This window comes from Macrosteles quadrilineatus, unplaced genomic scaffold (assembly GCF_028750875.1).
Source record: "Macrosteles quadrilineatus isolate MER2022 unplaced genomic scaffold, UCM_ALF_1.0 Scaffold_2__2_contigs__length_208266976, whole genome shotgun sequence".
NCBI classification, from domain to species: domain Eukaryota; kingdom Metazoa; phylum Arthropoda; class Insecta; order Hemiptera; family Cicadellidae; genus Macrosteles; species Macrosteles quadrilineatus.
This window is the reverse complement of record NW_026542595.1, coordinates 117,806,879-117,830,093: the sequence shown is the minus strand read 5'-3', so window position 1 is coordinate 117,830,093 and position 23,215 is coordinate 117,806,879. Positions and strand designations below refer to the sequence as shown.

Here is a 23,215-nt window from a genome sequence, read left to right as displayed (position 1 = left end):
CAAAGCTAGATAAGTATTGCTAAATGCTATCAATAAGTTACCAATTTTGGCTAATTCACACTGTTATGTGTAATTTTCTATTACATTTTAGAAAGATATCTTGTAAAACGTACACTGGACATTTAATAACATTAAAGCCTTTGGCTACCGAATCTGATTAGACATTTTGAAAATCAATATCGTTTTAAAATCGCTCACACCTGTATTCCTGTACCGGCTGCACTTTTAAAATTCAGCCTAAACCAGGGGTGCCCATCCCCCCCTAGACTCATGACGCACCCCCCCCCCAATTGAGCGACAGCCCCCCCCCACCATAAAAAATGAGGTACACAACAAATGAGAAACATAATTCCCCCGCCCAGCACTATTTGAAAACCCAGTTATCTATATAAATAAAGTTATAGTTTTGTCTGTACATTGCTCAGAATGGTACATATCTTATACAGTATATTAAAAGTGACAGGGTTTTTTTTATTTCACGATTCTGAATCAACCACTTGACGAATTTTCATGATTTTTGTGTTGAAAGAAAGATAATTTTGAGAACTAGGGAATGTCGAAGCCATAATTTTAGTTTAGGGTTTTAGTTTTTTAGTAATTTAGTTTAAAATTTTAAAAAGTCTAGCAGCCGACGCTAACATTCTACTCTAGCTTTTGACATAATATCATTTGCAACAGCTGTAAACATTCAGCGTTTTCGACACAAATTCAGCCTTTGGATGAAAATGAAATGACATACGTAGAATTGACTTATTTTTAATATGTGTAATGCTTTAATCATTGATACGTTCATTTATTCGGTAAGAGAATGAGAGTTTATTTAAATACACATAATAAAATACTAGATGTTCTAATTTATTTTTTGAGCAGTCTTTAAAATATTTAGTTTGTTTTAGTGCAATATAATTTGTTGTAACTACCAGCTGGATGGATATAAAAATATTCTATAAAACTATTAGGTTAGTTTATTTACTCTGTGATTTTGTCATTGATTATAGGAAATAAGTAAGATTCTATAACCATTGCTGTATACTAATCAAAGCTCACGAATCTTCAAAAGAAAGCTTATGAAAATTATTTTACTACTCGACATTTTTATGAAAGGTTGGGAAAATAACAATGAAAACATGTTTTAATTCATCTTGGCAGCTTTTTCTTTACTATAAATCTTGAGCTGATTAAACTATGCTTGAATTAGTAATAGACACACTATATATACAATTTTAATGGACTACTCGATTCCCGTACGTAGGACGGGCCAACAGCTCGTTTTGGGTTATTTTACGTTATCTCAATTTATGTTCGGCTGCCATGGCCCGGAAGGCATTTTACGCAGTCTACTCTAAAAAAACTAGAGTACCGATTATGATTCTAATGGTTTAATTGTATTCACAGGATTGGCGAGAGTGTCCTTAGCCATTAAAATATGGCCTCACTATTTTGGAAATAAAATAACGGACGATCAAAAACCCAATTTGGTGTGATTTTTCTAGTTTTTCTCCATGTTTACTAAATACGTCATTTATTAAATACTAATAATCTTTTAAGAGAACACGTCATATATGAAATTACGAACAGCTGTTTTGATAAAGATTCATTTTTCTAGCTGTCACTGAAATGTTTACATAAATGTTGTTTACAAATACTGTGTAGGCCCTAACCATTTCTGATCACGTTTGTAAGCAAATTCAAAACCATAAGTGAGATTAATAACCGTGGCTTTGGCTTGCATAACGGGTTTGATTTATCACGGGTAATATGTAACTGTAAATTAAATTAAATAACTAGCTATCATCCAGGTCGGGAACCGGAGATTCTGTGTGTATCAAGTTGTAGGCCTACTTGAATTTTGATTACCTGGAAAAGACCGCGAATCAGTGTTGTACAGGACTGGAAAACTTATCTTTCTATATAAAAAAATTAGAGCTTTATAGGTCACCTCAATTTAAGGAATTTTTAATTGCCAGAATATCTATATAGCGTTTGTAAAATCTGCTTAACGAATTGTCAGCGTCTTTCTCTTGATATAACGACCCCCTCTCCCTCCCTTTGGAAACATCACAGCTCATTTAATGAAAATGAAATGGAAACAACGCTTGCGCCAACAATCGTCTGCTCCGTTTTACACTTCTGTCTGCTGTGCGCTATGTTATAACAGATTTCAGATACAACAGCTGGGGAATGATGACGATATAATGCTTAGTGATTGAGTGATTAGTAACCATGGTAACTTTAGTAAGGTTGTGATTGGGCAATGAGTAGGCCTAAAAATATGGCGACTTGTTGAATTTGTGTATGAATTGAAGAGAAACCTAATAAAGAACAGAAGAACAAAGAAAAAGAATAACAAGATTGTTCTAGTTACATTCTTTTTTAAAAGGGTTTTTATTATCTCTAAATATAATTTTACACTTTTTTTTAACTTATCTATCAATTCCTATGCTGTGATACAGCACCTATCGGTAGCCTATCTGTCTATCATGAGCAGTAGCTTATAACACTTTCTAAAGGTTCCTTTAATATTTACGTTATCTATAGCAATGCCGTGTTTGGCTAGTTATTATTGGTTGAGTTTGAGTTAGCTATAATTTTAAACGTTGCCGTTTGTACAACTGAACACTGAACCAAAATAAATGATTTTAAATGTATAATAATAATGTAATTGCACAATAAATAATGATTGTGCAATATTGAATTTCGTTTACAGCGTTTTAATGGGTTTGTCATCTCTTTTTATACTATATTGGATCAACCGTATTTTTCATTACCCCCCCTCCCTATTAACTCAGGTAATCGAGTATCTACACAATAGTGTAAAGTATTGTAGCCTATGCTACTTGTTTGTATTTTAACGAGCTTTATGTCAACAAAGCGTTCTGTGCTGAGTCGCGGTGTAGCTGAACGTGTCTGTACCACATGTTATTTTTTATCTATCACAGCAGTTGAGTCATCCCGTGCGCTCCCTCTTAGATCTCACGTCTTGATAATCTTGAATAATAACTTCCTACACGAATCCTAAACTATCCTAAAATCCTATTTTAACTAATTGAATTCAATAATATAAATATTGTTATTAATTAATCTACTTTCCATCTGGAAATTTCGTAATATATTTTTGATTGTCGTCACGTTAAACACTGTTTCAATTAACTTTAGCCCCCCCCATTTGAATTTTTGCAACCCCCCCCTAAAATTTCAATGACGCAGTCTGCGTCACAGCCCCCCCTTGTGGGCACCCCTGCTAAACTGAAAATCAGTTCCCAAATTATGAGGAAAGTATGTAACATTATTTGGTGTTTTTCCTTAAAGAGTAAGAAAACTATGCATAATTTATGAAACAGCTGTCAGATAGTACCTGGACTTTCAATGGCGTCTTCCTCCATATCTTGTTCTACAGGTCTCGGAGACTCTACTCTCGGCACCTCCACTCTCTGAGGGGACCCAGGTATGGTCATCGGTGCTCTCTGTGGCGAGGAGGTTAATTCTTCCGGTTGTAATTCAACATGTGGTTCAATTTCAGTTTTTTCAGTCTCTTTATCCTCAGCTTCCCTAGTGACTATGGACGGAACAACACTCTCTTTCTCGGAATGTTCACTTTCGGGAGTCACAATCGTATCACATTGTTCGTTTTCGTTTGAGCAACTTTCACTAACAGGTAACTCGGCTTTATCACTATCAGCACCATCTGCAGGATCTGCAGACTCGTGCGTTTCTTGTGAGTGGACGGACTCGGGTAACTTTTCAGAAACGCTTTTTGGAATGACGACCGGCTCGTTTTCTCGCTCGGTTGGCGTAAGGTACGCTTCTGACGTATCGCTATCGACAATTTCACGCTCGATTAACTTACTTACATCACTCTGCAACACAACATCACTATTTTCTACTTCACTCAATGTCCTTTCTTCCGTTTCACTAGCTTCATTCCCTAATATATTTACAACAGGCAAATCAGTGTCTTCACAGTTGACAGCACTATCTTCATCTTTCACGCTCGCACCGTCTTCTTGGATTCCTCTTTCACTGTCCTCATCAATTTCCTTAACATCTTTAATCCCACTATGTTCTGCCTTTGTGGCATCATCTTTGTCTTCTTCAACAATTTGATCCTCAGCTTGTTTGAAAGTTTCATCATCCTTTTCTTGAACTGATTCCTCTTTTTCATTTTCAACATCTTCACTAGCTTCTTTGAAAGTCTCTTCTGATGTCTCTTGGTATTTCTCTTCCTTAGCATCCTTGAACATCTCTTCTTTGGCTTCATCTGTAATTTCTTCCTTGGCACCTTCTGTAATTTCTTTCTTGGCCTCTTCTGTAATTTCTTCCTTGGCCTCTTCTGTTATTTCTTTTTTGGCCTCTTCTGTTATTTCTTTCTCGACCTCTCCTGTAATTTCTTTCTTTGCCTCTTCTGTAATTTCTTCTTTGGCCTCTTCTGTATTTTTTTCCTTGGCCTCTTCTGTAGTTTCTTCCTTGCTATCTAGAGGAGTTTCAGTGGTCAAATCCAACTCAGTAATCACAACTGCAGACTGAGCGTCGTCAAAGCTCTCTTGTTTCATCACAACCGTATCCTCCTCAGCAGATGGTTCCTCGTCCTCAGTCGTCAGCTGTTCCAAGGACTCCTGGTCAGGCGGGGGCAGTTCCGGGGACCCAATGGGAATCGGTGTCTCGGCGGGAGGCAGTGGACTAACCGTCATCTCTGGTGTCTCGGTCTCATGGTCACAACTACACGTCGGTTCAGTCTCTCTGACTGTTGCTTCTTCTTTCTCGCCATTTGTGTTCTGCAACAAAATTGCAATATGAATTATGAAACAAAAGAAGCCAAGAAATATTCTTTACTGTGAATTAAAAGTGAAAGAAGTAAAAGCCATCTCACCCATTATTCACTCGTTTCATTGATACATTCAGGTCATATTATAGTATTACTTTACCTGGTAAGTTATGATGTTACGTGATGCCTGGTGCTCCCAACCACTGATGGTGCTGATGGGCCGTTGCTGGCGCAGTGCCGGGTCCGTGATGTTGTCTGACCGCTGGCGCTCGTAGTGTTCGTACATCTGAGCAAATTGCAGCTTGAACTCCTCATAGGATACCTGCGACAAATCATGAATTAAAAAATACTTTGTGTAGAAATGATTAAAAGTTTTCAAGAGTATGGATAAAGAACCTTCCTTAAGCCTTTTATTAGTCCGAAATGTTTAACAACAATATTCTGGCCAACAAAACACTACTAGGCCACTACCAGGACCACGAGTATAATAGGGCTACCTTCATTTGATTCATATAATTTTCCAAACTGTACCATGGCTGTGGCCATGTTGTGTTTGTGACAAAACTAGTAAGGAAGCCTATTTGGTCAACTAGCTGATGTTCAGCTTCAGATATTTTGAAATACTATCACATTATACAGATTTCTATAGCTGGTGGTATCTGTCCCACCAGTTTCTCTGACTTTTGGCTACACCAATACCCGACTTAAAGTATCTCTTATCTCTATGGCTTATCAACTTCAGCTTTCTGGCATTTCCCAGGGAACTTTTCCAAAATGGGATCTTTGGTATTTACTTGGTCCAACCAAACCAACAGCCTCTTCTGCACATTTCTTATGTCTCGTTTAAATTACACCAATCTCCCTCCTTGCATCTCTTTATGAGGGTTTTACAAGCAGGATGGAAAACTAGATAGATTAAATTGTTGAAAAGTGACTCCTTCGTTTGACAACATTACAATGCAGGTTTAAAAATAAGGCTCTATGCTGGGATTGTGAGTTATAGAATAAATACCAGTTAGCTTACCTAAAAAAACATACAGAAGACATATTCCACGGTAAACACACACTATCCTAAGAGACAAAATATTGCTTGTGTTGTCTGTGTGTACTATTGCATACCTGGACTTTTTCCAAGATAAGCTAGCTGCTATCTCATTATTCTAAAATCCCCAAAGCTAAAATGAAACACATTTTAAACACTACCTTGGAATGCACGATGGCTAGAGTGTCCACCCAGACTCTCCATCCTCCGTACTCATGTTTGATGGCGTGATGGAGCAACATGCGAAACAGAGAGTACACCATGTCCGATGTCTTCTGCTCTTCGGAGTTCTTCGGATGGATGTAGGCCATCGCGATCAGCCATTCCTATGACAGCGTAGGATTATAATATGGTTCGGGGGCTAATACTGTTTATAGTAATAGTTGGTGTAGCTAAAATATATCACAAGGCCTCTTAAGTGTATAAGATACAAAATAAGCAGTAAAACTTGGCACACGAACTGACTAACCCGGATTTCGATTGATAATCAATACTACACTTTTATTTGAGGGTTTGAACCAAAAAAATCTTGTGTGTCCTCACCTGCCAAACGGACATTTGAAGGACGGTTCTTCGGTTTTCCCGGTTGTTGTTACACAGAAGTGTCATGTCGGAGAGGAACAACTTCTTCACCTCCAACAGCTGATCCGTCTGCTTGGACTGACGGATCAGGGTAGCCACCACCTTCAGGATCACTGCAGAAAAAACAGAGTTGAGAAGAGCAGACTACACAAAAAAATACTTTTTCAACACTATATAAATTGTGGAACATCATAAATCTGTTTATACATCATTAAATGAAATGGTAAATAAATGTAAAGTGGTTTACAGAGTCTTAGCCAATTTAAATAACTTCTTGATTAGCATTTTAACGTGTAAATTTAACACGTTTTCAAACACAATTCAATATAAGACACTGTAAACATGTACAATACGGTATGTAAAAGATGTTACAATGATCGATTTTTACCAGGCACACCGTAAGTTATGACAAACAATTGGAGACTCTCAGAGCAAGTTTGACAAAGCCCAAGCGTAAAATTTCGATCTAAGAGCGATTCAGAGTTTTACCCTTTGTCAAATATTTAAGAATAAACAAAAAAACAAATATTTTTGTTAAATAATTGGAATGGGTGCCAACATATTTAGAAATACTTACTTGGATTTTCCAACCTAAAGTGAGACTCTGGTTCAGGGTGTCTTGTGTATAATATCTGCTGACTGATGTGTTCTGTCATTATCTAAACAAAACATGTAATTAGATGTAAGTGTTAACAAGTTGTGAATTCTAACATTACTACAAAATACAATGCTAGCATCCTGGTTCTTCTTCTTCTACAGTATTCTAGAGATTTTATTCCTAACGAGGGCAGGGCTGGGGGAATTATTGACCATTGGTACTTTTAGGAGTCTTGAATTTTATAGAAAATAAAATATGTATGGGTCATTAAATCAAACCTAAAAATATGACAACACTGACAAATTTCCCTCACAGGGGACGCAGCAACAGTTGGATGATGAATCCTCACTAGAGAAGTAATTTATTATTTTTTTTAGTCAATTTCCCGAATTAAATCAGTTAGGAGGTTTGATTTTCAAGTTGAGCTTTTGTTCTTTATCGCCAAAAGCATCAGAGAAGATTGAGCGATCAAAAATCTTGATTATTGCAATGATCGCAGGAAACGATAACGAAGTCTTGGCGACCCCTGGGGGGTGTTAATTTAACACCCCTAGTGTCTAGTGGTGTGACTCTCAATTGTTGGGAGCATTTCCCCAATCCTTCCCTTACACCACTCTAATTGACTAGATCATTACCTCATATAGAACGTTGTACGTAGGTAGTGTTAGGGTTTCCTCATTCAGCAACAATCTCTCGGCCAGAAGGGTGTACAAGTTGTGCGGACTCATGACATCGTATTTTCTCCTGCGGATGGACAAAAACTCATCAGCAAACTTAACAAAATTAGCTAACTTTTATTGAATTTTAAAACATAAACACAATTGTGGTGATAGGTGTATGCCACAAGTAGTAGTCTATAGACTTATTTAAAAAAATGCAGCTTTATTAATGTTTCACCTACAAATGGCGGAAATCTTGATGGGTTGAAAATAAAAGCGAGAGGATCAAAATCTAACAAAGGACTCTTTAAACAAAAAATTTGACTCCAAATCGACAATAATCTTATATGTGTGACATTCTGTGTTTATTTTATGTTAGTTTATACCATTCTAACTTTTTACATTTTTGTAAGGGAATGTTCGCAAATCTAGTTTTTTTACTATTAAATTTTTAAATCTACATTTTAATAGATAGAATCATTAATTTATAGCCCAATAAACTCGTATGTTTTTCCATTTAGTAATCAACAATTTAAGTAAAGAATTCTGCATCACTTTGAGCACAAGTTCAAAATCAATTCAGTTCAAACAAGATGCTTTCGCTACAACAACCAAAGCCAGTCTCACTTGTGAGTAGAGCGACTGAGGAAGAAGCCGAGCAGTTTGAGAGCCTGCAGCCTGATCAGCTGACTCTCCGAGGCTAACAGCTTGAAAACCGTCCGGACACCGTGCTTCATGTCAAACGCTGGCACCATGGCGGCCGGGTGGTCGCTCATAAGGCCTGCCACAACAACAGCGACAATCAGATATGTTTTAAACATAGCAACACCCTACTACAATATACACAGGAATTAGTGATGTTCCAGACCTGCAGAGACACATAAGATAATGTTCAGATCTAGCTTAGTAAATATGTTGGTTTGTTGACAATAATACAACTGTCCTTGTTTGTATGAAAACAGGCAGAAAAAAATTACACCTTATTTATTTTTATTTTCAATTACGATCGGAAAATAGATATCGCAAGAACAGGGATGTTTAGTTCCGGCAAAAGCAACGATTGTTTTCTATGAGAAAACCTACGAGTCATAGGCGTGCCACTGCGTCTGGATTCTGGAACCTTCCACAAGCGTGCTGCAACCTGCTCCTCATAGAAAATGGTTCTGATTCCAGCCACATAGACTCAGCGCTAGTGTCAACGCGTCACTGCGAAGTGGAAGAAGGCTGAGTTTGCCCTTAGCCCAGTACAATGATCATCCACTTTGGATCTGGTGCTCGTCTTAAAAAAGCTTTAGTCTTAAGCCTGTCTCTTAGTAGGCTTGTGACATAGTTACCTTCCATTTTCAAATGAAATAAAACTCATTACGTCCGAATGATTGGCTATAAAATATTAATTTCACTAATAATATTACTGATATTATAACATTTTATAATAAATTAAGCCGTAAGTATGTAAAATAAGGGTGTTCTAGTATTTTTTTCATCAAAGTCACATTTGGCAGTTTTAGTGAGTTTTCAAATAAATACCTATGAGAGTCTGTACGACGTCGTGCAGATTCTCGTCCTCTCTGACAGTAGACAGGTAGTTGAGAATACTCTGCAGTTCATCCTCCTTGACTCCCTGCCCGACCATCATCAGCTGTTTCAGGAACAGGAGGATGTAGGCTCGCACTCCCAGGATGTCCTTCTGCGCTGGCCTCGGTCCGTCTGCAACATTAACACATAGTATCACGTACATTAGGATAAAAATACTTTGACGAAAAAGAAATAAGAATTTGATCTTTAGTCTATATTTGATAAAGTTATGAAATTGTAGTCATGGAAAGCCCACCTCAAGCTGAAATTTCACATATCTACTAATTTTAAAAATCAAATAACTTGGGAAAGAAAAGCGGTTTCTTGAAGGAAAACCTTACAATTTTTTTTCTCTTGCATAGAAGTTAATATTATAAGTCTCTAATTAAATCTTGCTATTTTAAATCGAATTGGATGTAGTTTAAGTGAGCTACAGACAGATTGCGCTGGTATAAATTACAGATTTTTATCAAATATGCAAATTTGTAAACCAAGTTAGACTGATAGGACAACTTATTGCGAGCTACAATCTTTTATACCAGTTCAACTATCTCAGTAACAAAAATACTTAGTAGAAAGTAGAGTTTCAGACACTAGCACACTCTGAATGGCTCATTTAATTAGACAATAGACAATGTTCTTTATTTACATATTTGTAAAGAGAATATTACATGCGCCAAACTATGGTTTTTTTTTTTATAAAAATTGGCAAAAGCTGGTCCTTAAAGATGGGATGTCTACTTCAGTATCCCGAGGTCAATGCTTGGTTGAACCACATATGTAGAATTGCTTAAACAGTACGGAGCAGTATCAATGAACATCTTACAACAAATTACAAATTAAATTTCTTTAAGTTAGTGCCGAGTCATTGGTGATAGTACACTCACCCATCCCCTTGGGTGTGATCCCGCTCTTGGCTCGCGGGTTGACCACCCAATAGTAGTACTTGAGAGTGTGTACAGTCTGCAGCACCGTGGACACCCGTCGGACGGTGGAGTAGATCTGCGTGTCGGCCAGGAACTCTGTGGCCAGGTAGGAGTACAATCGTGTCTGCACAGCGGCCGGAGTGTAGATCCACAAGGCGGGATTGAACAACACATGGTCCAACAGCTGCCACGTCAGGAACGAGAAACAAAACAACTGCACTTATGTTAGTTGTCCTCAACCCGTTGGCCTGACAGTGCATGAGCATGGCATATCTCCTTCTGTAGGGGAGCTTAGCGTACTTGTAGCATACTTAACGGTGATTTGGGCAAATACATTTCAGTTGTTCCAGAGTTTAGGGTAAATGATCTTTGCCTAACGTATTATTCTATGCTTAACGATGAGTTGGGCCTAGCATACATATTTGAGTGATTCTAGCGTAAAGGGTACATGAGCTTTGCCCAACGTATTGTGGCATACTTAACGGTGAGATGGGCCAAGCATACATATTGTAATAGTTCTAGCATTTACGGTACAGAAACATGACTAGAATACTGATTTTTGGAATTAATTTGATTGGCCTAGAATTAGCAGTGGTACATCAAACAGAGTACATAGTGAGTAAGCTTACACACAGAGAAGTAAAGAGGAGTAACTTGCTTATAAGACGATCGTGCACTTTCAGCAAGTAGGTTGTGCGGAAAATATAATTGTCACGAGCAATGATGAGACCAAGCAGTGAGAACTGTGTTAAAATTCTTATCACAGCTGGAACGGATCTTCCTCCACTGATATAGTCGAAAAGGATTGAGGGGTCAGTGTTGTACTTTGTCCCAGACACCAGCGTTACACCTACTAACACTCTTGTTGCCTACAGCAGGAGTTACTCTTAGCGGTCATTAGCAAAGACTTATATTGCCTCAACAGACTTGTTATATTGAAAGCTTGTATTATATCTAGCTGAAATTCAGTACACATAACTTATAAGACTAAAAAAAACTTATGAAAATAAAAAATCAATTTTTCCAAAATTTACTTTTCTTAGTAACAGTATTTTTGAAACAATATTGATTTACGATTTACATTTCACCAAATAAGTACTTTTACAAAACAAAGTTCTGTGAGTTTAACAAAAAAATGCTGGCATTGAACAATCGCCCCTCACCTGTTTGAGCAGAAGTTCGCTGTTGGAGGTCAGACACGTGACCAGATGTTTGGTGAGGCCTAGGAAGGAGCTGAGCACGTCCAACGTCAGGTGTTCTCGGGACGAGCGTTGTAACATGAAGCTGATCACTAGAAATCCTCGGTTCTGTATCATATGTTGCTGTACAGTGGACGAGCTCTCGACCAGCTCGCAGATGAAACCCAGCAGCTTGGAGCTGTGTAAGGTTAAGGGGAAAAATGGTTTTAGCATAGGAGTATATATAAACGCAAGATCAGGTCATTAGCAGAAAATGTGTAGCAAACACCTTGTCGGAAATCCAAAATCAGGTCAATAGATATAGACTTTCTCGTCTTAATTTTACAATATTGTGAGTGCAAAGGTTTTGTAAGATCGTTTAAAATCTGCCAAATCATTACAGACTCCCACTAGTTTGAACACTTTTGGACTAGATCTTTGTAATATGAGACAAACGTGACAAACGTTAACCCCAAATGAATGGATAGATATCATTACCATTATGTGTACAGTTGTACAGTTCTATACTAATGAGGGAAACCAGCAATAAAATCTGTACAGATTGTAGACCGTTTCATAATTTGTGAAGTTATCTTACCAAAGTGTTGAATCTAAAGTGTTTAGCATGCCATTTAAAAAGACATTTAACTATTCCAGTAGCTAAAATTTTAAAACATATACCTACTATATTAGAGATTTGACACTAACAGTGTATATGATTAGAGAAATCTGCTTAAAATTAATCTTAAATGCGATATAATTTACAAACCAGAGTGTTGGATCTCGTCGTCCGTCCATGGAGTCGTAAGGCAGGTCCAGTTGGGAGAAGAGGGGGAATAGCACTTGAATACCTCCGATGGAGTTTAAAGTGCTGTGAATGGAATGTGTGATCACAGCTTTGACATCCTGCGGCAAAACACAAGGTTAACATTCTTCGGAGACATAATAGCGGCAGTATATATATAAATGTACAACGTCAACTATTCATATACGTTTAATAGCAGCGTACATACTCACAATACCTACAATATTGTACAGGAAGGTTACCAAACACAATTTTCCTCAAGGATTCATCCGAGGGACCTTATTTCAGATCGGCTACGCTGAGATAATTTTTTTTAGGAGGTTGGCAGTCTCTTTTACTTTGTATTTGCCCGTCCGTATGGGCCACAGAGGCCTGTGCATGGAACGTATCCAGCAAAGCAAGGGGTGAGCCGGTTCAGTACAAGGGTGAACTGTACTGATAAAAAGTAGTGGCAGGTAAAAGGATCCAAAACCACAACATCGCTGCCTTGGGCTTGAAGTCCATTGCTCTACTAAGCCACTGACTCACCATACTAATTTGCACATGATGCTTCACTACAGCTTCAACTATTAATGGAAGCTTATAATTTCCCTATCACTTAAGTTTTGTATCCAATTTTGTGTTGAGACTAATGCAACGTTTTCACAAATCCAGGAGGCGGGCAGGTTACCCGCCTCTGGTAACTTAAAATTCAATGAGAGGCAGGTAACCTGCCCTGTAATCTGCCTGTCTACTGCCCTCGTGCAAACGCAGCTTTAGTGATGAACAAATTAGATGCCAGGAGGTTAAACCCAATGTTTTCAGCCAAATTTATATTCTCTGTTCTATAAATTAAACCTTTGTACAGAATTACAGTTTAACCGATGTTTTCTATCTACTCAACACTTGATAGTATATATTCTGTACCAATAGAATACGATCAGATTTTGTATTGGTTAAATAAGTCACTTGTAGGCTACACTCACTTGTAACATGAGGGCGTGAGGCGTGTGGACAAAGTAGGACGTGTTACCCTTGGGGGCAGACTGCAGACACAACTGACTATCGGTGGCTACAGGATTGTACATGAACACAATGGCACTGGATAGTTTACCGTCGTATAAAACCTGTCAATACAACAAATAGCGTGTAAGAAAAATATCCAAGTAGCTTAAAAAACACATTTTAGAAGAATACACAGTAAAACCCTTTTTTAACCGTACCTCGTCAACCGAAACCAATAAGAAACGGCAATCAATTGGAAGATTAGCTAGGCAACTAGAATTTTCCGACGTGGTGTGAGTGGTTGGCCAACAAATTTTAATGGAGCAGGCAACAATTGGTATATCAAACTGTGATAAAGTTTACAAAACAATTGTAATTTTTAAGATGAAATAAATTAATAACATAAAACATTGCACCATTTGTCTCAGTTAAGCAGGGTTTTCCTGTGCAACTGAGCAAGCTTAAGTGTTTGAAATTCTTAATATAACATTTCATCACGTTTTGTAAAAAACGTATAGTGTTTTTTCATACAAATTTACTTATCTTAGAAATAATTATGAATGATTGTGCAAAGTTATTAACTTCTTAAATTATTTTTGTTTTGAATACCAATTAGATTTCCAAAAACATTCCAAATTAAATTAGCGAAAGCATGACTATACATCGTGGTGTTACTTAAACAAACCGCTCTAGCCAATATTTAAATAAACAAATTGTTTAAGTAATTTCAAAATAGCAATAATTTAAAAAATAAATTTTTAGTGCCCATGCAGTTAACTGCTGCAGTAACAATAGGAGAATAAATTAAATTCCAAACAACTACTAACCTAAAGCACATTGAAAACAAATATAAACAAATTTAACTACTACAAACAATCACAACAAAACTAAACCTGCTGATTCTATTTTTTTGATATGTAGACATTCATGCATTTAGCGAAAGAAATAGTACATTTCACAATTATGGTCCAACATAATGGTAATGTACTGAAACTGGAGTGTAAAAACTAACAATATAATCAGGCATCTACAAAATCAAATAACTAATTTACTCACAAACAAACATTTAGCAAATGACATTGATGTAAGAACTCACCACAAGATAAATTAATAAATCTAGATCAAGGGCAGATATCAATAAGAGTATATGAAATAATCAGTAAAATTGACCTATACAGATTGTTTTCAACAGAAAAAAACACAGCACCCAATGTAAGTAGTTCAAAACGTAAAAGAAAAATTATAATATGAAATGTACACTGTAGGATACTACAGTAAATTTTGTTTGTTGAATCAATTTCTCTACGGGATTAAGATTTCTGGAGTGTTACTGTCAAAGTAATCAGTCAATAGTAAATGTACGTTATCGGTTTGCTATTCAATTAATAGGTCAGAAACACATTGATGGAATTAGTGAACAAGAGAGTTTAAGAAACGTTTTTATATAATTTATTATGTGAAGAATATTTTTTTTATGAATAAAAGTTGAGTTTCGAAAAGGATGTTATAATCTATTAAGACCTAAACAATTTTTTTTCAATGGGGTTTTTACAGTAACATACTTTTGTGTAATAAGAGCATTCATGTGTTATATGTAGTATTTAATTTCAGGTTAGGTTAGGTTCTGGTTGTGGTGAGCTTACAGCTTTGGCGACGTGCAGAGTCATGCCTTGTGCTGGGTCAGACCCGGGCGCCGAGCCCGGCCCGGCTGTCAGTGCGAGACTCACCCGCTTGTGGTTGTCGGGCAGACTTAAGTGGCACTCGTTGTCGAAGCGGAACTGGCTCTGCGGATGCAAAAGTTAGGTTAAAATGTTAATATTTATTAATCGGTATAATTTACCTTTTTATTGGTAGGCTAAGGTGTCGAAAGTTGAAGTTGTAGAGAACATATTTCATGTCGATTACGACACATCATCAGCTGTGTCATAATACAGGTTAAAACATCAGCTCACATTGAGAGTGTTTGTCACACATTAGAATAAAACAATGATCACAAATACAAAAACGGAGACGACAACGAACACAAATTATTTACAAACACAGTTTATGACATTGAGAACTCGGCCGAATCACACGACATATTTGAAAGAATACAGATGATGGTATCATAGCATCCTTTTTTACTTTTAAGAGACACAAAGAGAACATTAAAGACATTAATATAAACATTTATTAACCAATTATTAGATTCGGCAACAACGCTCAGTCCTCGTTGGCTCCTTTGAAGTCACATGGTAATAAGATCCTCTGTCCTCTCTCAACTACACTTTCTGGTGGTCCCTATCTTATGCCAGGATGATATATTATTAGGCTAGCTTATAATAGGCAAGACTAGAATAGCTTATGTTGGATTTATTTAATATTAGGCTAACTTGTGTTGGGTTTAGGCAATATTAGGCCGAGCGCACCTTGTAGCCGGGCCCGAGACGATGCATGGCACAGATCTGGTGCGTACTGAGCGCCTCACTGAACAGATAGATGGCCGACATCTGCCCACAGAAGACCCTCTCTTCATCCAACTCAGGCGTCGCTCCAATGTAGCACTTGTCAAATGGCTGCAACCAAAATTAGAAGCTAAGTTGATCTATTATTTTTTGGTAAGGAATTAATCAAATATTAATTCAGTGATTGTTTCTACAGATAAGTAAGGTACAGAGGAAATATTCAATGATTTACATAAGTGGTGTCTAGCACTAGTGCTGGTGTCTAGGACAAAATCGAACACCACCCCCTCCCTCACATGTATGTACTACAACCCTCTCTGTGGAGGAAGACGCTGTGCCTTTTGCGATAGAAATCGACACAGTGCTCTCTGCTTGGGCTCTTCCTTGCTTGTCACAAGTATATTTCCAGCACAACATCCTAGAGATAAAGCGCAAGGTCCTCCCATAATCTAATTTTCTCTGTACCTTACTTCTCTGTGATGTTCTTTTATAAATTACGGCAAACTGCCGATTCTTTTAAAGATGTTTTATTTTACAAACATTTCAACCATTTGGATGCATAGCATACATTGCAACTAAAATCATTATCTAGTAATAAACAAGAGAAATGGACTTACATCATTGGTCGAGACAAACCAAGCCATTTCTGTGCTGGAGGCGAGTTGTCCATTGACAAGGCACTTTATCTCACTCTTGGTCCAGCGGTTGTAGATGTACACCACTGCGATCATGTACCACTGAACAAACAGACAACACATCGTGACAATTTACGCACATAATAGGCTAAACCCTAATTTTGAAAAGGGAGGTTTTGTTTAAAAAACGGTAGAAAGGGTAATATTTTCTTAAAACTATGAGTTCAGCTATTGTGAGGAGAAAGTGTGTATCAGCTCAGTTTTTGAGTTTTGACACTTTACGCTTCTGGCCATTTCTCTTTTACTTTTACTTTTGGTACACAAGACTATCTGTTACCAACAAGCATAGTGTACAAGTACAACCAGAAATTTGGAAAAAAAAATATTTTAAATGCAAATTTATTGTTGAATACAAAGAAAAAAAGAGGATTCAAGAGAAGTTAAACCAACAGGTCAAAGAAGAGCTTTTTAAAACATTAAGATTCCATTTCATAGTCTGACACTTGTAGTTTGTCAATGAGGAAAGTATCGTAAGGTTTCATAGATTGAGAAGTCTACTTGAGTTGCTTTAGGGCGTTATAGTTCCTCTTCAGACTTTTTAAAATGTGACTGAATATAACGGCTCTCTTTTGAACTATGTTCCGCTCCAAGATATAGTTAGTAAAACAATATTAATTAGACAGCCTACTGTTGCTACAGCTGCGTCGGACTGAGAGAACTTGCGGCCCTAGGCAAAACGAACTCCAAACTGAACATCTCCGGGGACATCATTGTCACCGGTAATTGCAAAAAATTATTGATTTGAAAAAAAAAATCAATTTCAGTTTAAAAAAGTTTGTAAATGTGCGGCCCACTTTTGTTCGAGGTAAATGCGGCACTAGAATACAGTCACTTGCATTTATTATCAAATATCAAAGAACTTAAACTACATCAAACATCTTGCTTCACAGACAAGATCTTTACTGTTCAGAATGCCTCTATCCTGGAAGAGTAAAGGATTGCTTCTCATCTGACGTTTCATACATATAACTTGGATTTAAGCAGTAGAAGATAGTTTTTAGTTTTTACCTTCCTCGGTTGGAACTCGTACTTGACGCAGTGTTGAAATCCCTTGCCCTTGATCTTCATGGAGGTGAGGACAAGGCAATTGCCCACAAAATGGGCCGAATATCCGATACCTTTACTGGTCTTGAAACTGCAAAAACAGATAGCTTAATGCCACACATGTATCGCAAACATTTTGTTTGAAACGTTATGTGAAAAATACTGCTTATCCACCACAACACGAGAAATAATTACACAAAAATTCATGACGGTATTACAGATTGATTCACATGGTTTAAAACTTGGTAAATATTTGGTTAAAACCCAATTCTTTGACCCTATAGATTTAGGGAATTTCGTTTGATAAATTCAAAGAACTTATTTAGTAACTAGTCAAATATTCTACACTCTTTAGGCCACCAATATGAGGTTTCTCAATTATCCATACTAAACAATACCAAGTTTAGTAACGTACATTTTTTCATTTCATACAAAGGGTATAGCTACATCAAAACCCAGTTCCCTCTTCTTCTAACAGGAACCCCACTTCCTGCTAGATAACGCTGCCTAGGATTCTTAACATACTAGGGAAATAACATTCTTAAAGAATGTTTTGTGTTCAACTATTATTGCCAAGATTATTTACCAGTAAAGGTACGGTTTTTCCCTTTCAATGTTGACCGAGTTGATAGGGTCGAGACGGAACCACGTCGTGAACGTGAAGCCACTCTCGTACGGCCACCTCGCTAATGGCGGCAGAACCATAGCCTGCAGAAACAGTGTAATAAATTGATAGCACAACAGCATAGCTGAATCATCATTCCTTATGTTATAATACACTTCCAACCAATATGGACAAGTGTTTTTTGATGCCTGTACCTAAACACTGATTATAGCTATTCATTTCCATCCAGACCAAAAGGAGATCACTTGCAAGATGTAACTGGTTAAAACGTTGTCTAATAGTTCCAATAGACTAAAAAAACCAAAACAAAACAGTCAAATAGTATCACTATGGTGTAACCCATGTCTTCCATATGCTCCAAAGAAAGGAATAATAGAGGAGAAATTGTGGAACGAAACAAATTTTCTCAGGTGTTTCAACACAAATTAAAATAATCCCCACTTAACAGTAATATTTTTTAACGGAGATCTAAAAAAATCTTTATATTTGGATTAAACATATGTATTTAAAGTTTAGAATACTACTCAAAATATGGGATGACCTTACAACTAAAATGTCTAAGGCTGTTTCTCATCTCTATACTACGACTATTGTACATATGAAGTTTTTGTTTCAATGTGTGTTTGTACTGTACAATTCACAAGTGTAATTTTTCATGTTGATGGAATAATTTCTGTTAAAACCTTAAATACTGTAACTGTAGGTAGAAGTAATTATATGAAACTGATTAAAACTAAAATAACACAGATTTAACATCGATTCCATCCGTTATAAGCAGTGATAATTCAATGAAATAAGCTGTGATAATCATAACGTTCACAGATTATATAAAGGTGACATTACTCGTCTCCATATAAATTTATACAAATCCCCGATGGGACCGTATGATTAACATTGCAGATGATGTGACCTAGCGAGCGTATTGCTGTTATGTAAATGTTAAAATCTCACGGGTGTAACAACTCAATGGTAAACATAGATGTGTTTGATTGCTTTATATAAAATTACAAAAATTATGACAACTAAACTTGCATTTTTACTTTACAGATTATCCATCAATTTAAATTTTTGACTATCAAATTAGTTTTGAATAATAAATTACAGAAAACTACCAGAAAATATGTCTGTGGATATATAAATATGACTGATATAACTCAATATTTCCTCAATATTTCTTGGTATCTCAATTGGAAAACTTACAACCATACTAATATTACAACAACCTGAAAACTATCTCTAGTTGAGCATTTTAAAACTTATAGAGCACAAATGGATTGTCGATAACCAGTAAAAAAGGGGAAAGAAACCCATAGATTGCCCACCCAAAAAAAAACCTTAACATATCACAGCTTCAAAAAACTTATTTCTTAAAATTTCAACCAAGATTTGCATGCTTTTGAAGATTGACACGAAAATGTCACCTCTAAATTAAGTTTTTTGTCCTAGGACACTATACGGCCTAGACCGTGTTTGTTTTTCATATTACTTCAGGCTAGATTCAGAGGATGCGGCATTTACACTCGGATAAAATCCATTGGCGATTTGGAGGAATTCGAACCCAGGACCATGGGGACCGAAGTCCTGCGCTATGCCACTAAACCAGCTCGCTACTCATAGTGAACACGTAACTCACCGAGCCCTTCTTGCCGGGAAAGCTGAAGAACACGTCTGGTCCATTCCTCTGTGGCATCTGTCTCAACACGTTGAGTAGCTTCGTCGAGTGTCTCGGCTGAAACGAAAAGTCACTTGAAATACAACAAAGTAGGAAGAAAAAATCACAAATTCCAAAACAAATAAAAAGAAACGATTCAAAGACCAGCAACAGGGACATAACTGTTGCTCCACCTCAAAACATGAGATAATTTTATAGCTAGATCTATCATGAAACAACAAAACACGAGAAAATGTTCAAAACTTGGCTTCAGAGCAAAGCTACGAAAATATTAACTCGACATATAATTCAATACGAGATACATCTAATTTTGTCCATACTTGAGATCACAATATGAGTGTCAGAGCTGAAGAGATACATTTTAAAACACGATAATTAGAAGAGTAATATTAAATCGTGATGGTTGTCAACAAGACAAACTAAAACTTGATAAATAACCTACACTACTTATTGAATCAAAATATGAGTATTAGCTACAAAAAATATATAATTTATAACTTTAGTAAACACTAGAAAATTTACAAACATGACAAAACTAAAGACAAGAAACTTCCAGAGAAACAACTTGAAACAAGAAACAAGCGAGAACACAAAACACGACTCGACTTGCGTAATCCTCGCAAAGTTACGCCAAACTGATTCCCAACTTGATACAGATTCGTTTCAGTATTAACGACACAATATCACCGACTCCATTGTGAACACTTCGCCCGGAGTTTCACCATTGTGGCGAATGATTATCAAGTTAGATCTGCGACAATGCGACCAGACTGTGTTCACTTAATCTGACAATGTCTTCATAGAGACTATGAATACTTAAACAATATTGTAAAGTAGTCTATACATTCCTCACCAAGTAAAAATTTATTTTAACTTACTTTTAAAATACAACACACATCACTTAAACAAACAGTTAAAAAGTAAATTCTATGAAAATCTTTAATTTATTTAAAGTCTTGTACATTCTTGCATGATGTGTTTAATATTTTTCCCTCCCTCTTTTTTACGATCCATCAAACTTCTCCAACCATATCCCATCATAGAATATAAAAACGTATGGAAAAACTCAATTTGATATAGGTAATAAAGACTCCATAACATTATCCCAGGACCTCAATGACACCTTTGACTGAAGATACCTTTGAAGTGTATATTAAATTCAATTTAAGTTGTTACTGGTTTTAGAAGAAAAAAGTAATTTAGTAATTGAGCCACCTAAAAAAGACTGTCTTGCTGTAAAATAGCGTTTTCCTGCCTCTACATCTAATAACCCCAAACTGAAAGGCAACATATTTTTAACAAAAACATCTTAAACATTCTATTCAACTATCAAAGTTTGAGAAACCATAGGAGAAAACTGAACTGCAATAGCCACACTACACGAGGCTCAATTGACAATATTTGTTTTAAATTGAAATACAAATGGTATTCAAAGTCAACAATAGTATTGATTGTTAGAGTTATATATACACAGAAGACGATTATTTCGTTTAGAATGTTGAATATCTTCTGTGCTGTGGGCCAAGTCAAAATTTTAAGTCAGGAGGAAGAGCACCCTAAGATTTGATTTACGTCTAGACTACAATTGTACACAATCTATTGCAACAATTAAGTTATTTAATGATTATTACAGATTTGATTTGATTTTAGGTACTCACCCACTTTCCGTTGATCGCTTTCATCGTTCCAAATAACAGTTTGAGTTCTTTGACTGTTATACTGTAGCTAGCCAACACCCCTAGCATGTCTATGAGGAGGTCTGGAAATAATAGAGATAATGTTATGAGAATCAAGTGGTTATTTTAATAATTGTGGGGTTCATGGTGTAACGAAGACACGTTTAGTAAAGTTATGAAAGTGTAGTGGATTTAGTGTTTATATTCTAGAGTCCTTCAATTTGACTATTAAAGAACAGTTATAATTATCACACTGTAACCACCCACTCATATTTGCTTTGTAATGTGAGTAAGGAGAAGTGTTTTCCTCCTCCAACCCAAGAACATAAACTTATTATTGAAAAAAGTTCTATGTTATTTGTTTATTTGTAAATTTTCATCAAATTTGTCAGAAATGTAAACCTAACCATTACGAAATACGGTACATAAAATCTAAGTTATGAAAACAAAATAATTTACTTTCGATAAAATTCAGTTTCAACTCCCAACAGAGAGACTTATACACAATCAAAACATTTCAATTTAATTAATAACAAACACCCAATTATGTAAGGCAATCAAAACAATCGAGACTGAAAACAATCTTGATTGAAAACAAAGCGAAGAATCATTCGATACATAATTCGATTATGCAGCGTAATTGAATCAGCCCGGGAGCGACAAGGAGGGCTTTTGACTTGAGTGGGAGACAAAGGAACTTACGACAAAAGATATCGTGTTTAATGCATATTGATCAGTCGAGAAACAATAAATGAATCAGCGCGGAATTTAGAACAGACACGGACAAAGGCGACTATTTTACTAGCAAATTCCGCTACAGGGAAGTACTGTACTTTAATTATCTACGGGGTAAAACCTAGGTCAATTGACATTCTTCTTTCATCGCATTTTCCTATGAGGAAGTATTTATTTATAGACTCTTCATAGTAAAGAAGGACTTAGGTCTAGAAACACAGTGCTTTTAACGATTATCCTTTATAATAGCCGTTTCTATGCTTTATGGTAAGATTTATGTCCATTGCAATTGTTATCATTTCCCATAAATAGAGCAGCTGTTACCATACTCTTCGTGGTAGGATTTTGGTATAGGACCACTGTTATATGGGTAATATAAGCTATGGGAGAGAAGCTAGTTTGTGGTCTTCATGGGTAGAGGAATACTCGTTCTTTTAACGAACCCCCCTCTGGAGAAGTAGTTGTTATAGTTGCCATGGTAATACCTAGGTCTGGCACCACTGTATTTGAAGCAAATTCTTCTGTTAGGAGGTAGCCAAAATTGTGTTCTTCATAGTATTCATAGCAGCATTTGCCTGTCCACATAGATTTTGAGCCTGTGCGTTGAACATATCTAGCAAAGCAAGGGGTGAGCCGAGATGGGAACAATTGAGAACTGTACTGATAAAAGTTGATAGACACCAAAAACAATTGCAAACCCAAAACAAAGCTGCCATAGACTCGTAGTCCATCGTGCGACAGACTTAGCCCCCGATTCACTATGATAGAGGTGGTACCTAGTTTCAAGAACCACACGTTCTTTTAGCAAATTCTCCTATGGAGTTGCACCTTTTACTGTAGTCAAAAGAGGAGGTCCCCTTTGTTTAAAAGTTTTGAAGGAAGAGAGTTTTGCAAACTTCACTATCACTGTCTCTTCCGACGAGCTCTCTAAGACCAATCAGGCTACCATACAGCTACCGTCTATTTATAGTCTTAAGTCCTATGGTGGTCAGTCTACAATCCAAAGTCTACATAAAGGTTAGTCTATAATCTATAGTCAAGTCACCTGCTACTATAGTCTCTGCCTTGGTCAATCTGTGTAGGACGTGTTCTATCAGGCCGACGTCCGTACACGCCTGAAGGTTGCGCACACTTTTGCGCAAGATGGCGATGAACACACTCCATATCTCGGCCTGGAAAACCAAAAACCAAAAGTTACAAACTATTATCAATA

The 23,215-nt window shown here is 36.6% G+C and overlaps 1 protein-coding gene across 14 annotated transcripts in view; it reads right to left on the bottom strand.

The window, feature by feature from the left end:
• LOC128988189 (neurobeachin) overlaps window positions 1–23,215 on the bottom strand; it is a 632,264-nt gene that overhangs the window by 146,101 nt on the left and 462,948 nt on the right. For 9 of the 14 annotated variants that reach the window (XM_054409436.1, XM_054409438.1, XM_054409442.1 and 6 more), the window contains 20 exons: window positions 23,048–23,174; window positions 21,250–21,350; window positions 19,553–19,648; window positions 17,881–18,002; window positions 17,259–17,385; window positions 16,173–16,292; window positions 15,520–15,666; window positions 14,755–14,895; window positions 13,093–13,233; window positions 12,092–12,228; window positions 11,308–11,521; window positions 10,106–10,358; window positions 9,171–9,350; window positions 8,271–8,424; window positions 7,620–7,728; window positions 6,964–7,045; window positions 6,348–6,499; window positions 5,966–6,130; window positions 4,923–5,084; window positions 3,356–4,772 (listed from right to left, as the gene is read on the bottom strand). In XM_054409436.1, coding sequence (XP_054265411.1) covers window positions 3,356–4,772; window positions 4,923–5,084; window positions 5,966–6,130; window positions 6,348–6,499; window positions 6,964–7,045; window positions 7,620–7,728; window positions 8,271–8,424; window positions 9,171–9,350; window positions 10,106–10,358; window positions 11,308–11,521; window positions 12,092–12,228; window positions 13,093–13,233; window positions 14,755–14,895; window positions 15,520–15,666; window positions 16,173–16,292; window positions 17,259–17,385; window positions 17,881–18,002; window positions 19,553–19,648; window positions 21,250–21,350; window positions 23,048–23,174 — 4,147 coding nt within the window. The remainder of the gene's footprint in view (window positions 1–3,355; window positions 4,773–4,922; window positions 5,085–5,965; window positions 6,131–6,347; window positions 6,500–6,963; window positions 7,046–7,619; window positions 7,729–8,270; window positions 8,425–9,170; window positions 9,351–10,105; window positions 10,359–11,307; window positions 11,522–12,091; window positions 12,229–13,092; window positions 13,234–14,754; window positions 14,896–15,519; window positions 15,667–16,172; window positions 16,293–17,258; window positions 17,386–17,880; window positions 18,003–19,552; window positions 19,649–21,249; window positions 21,351–23,047; window positions 23,175–23,215) is intronic. The other 5 variants (XM_054409439.1, XM_054409449.1, XM_054409450.1 and 2 more) reach the window with 3 other exon arrangements.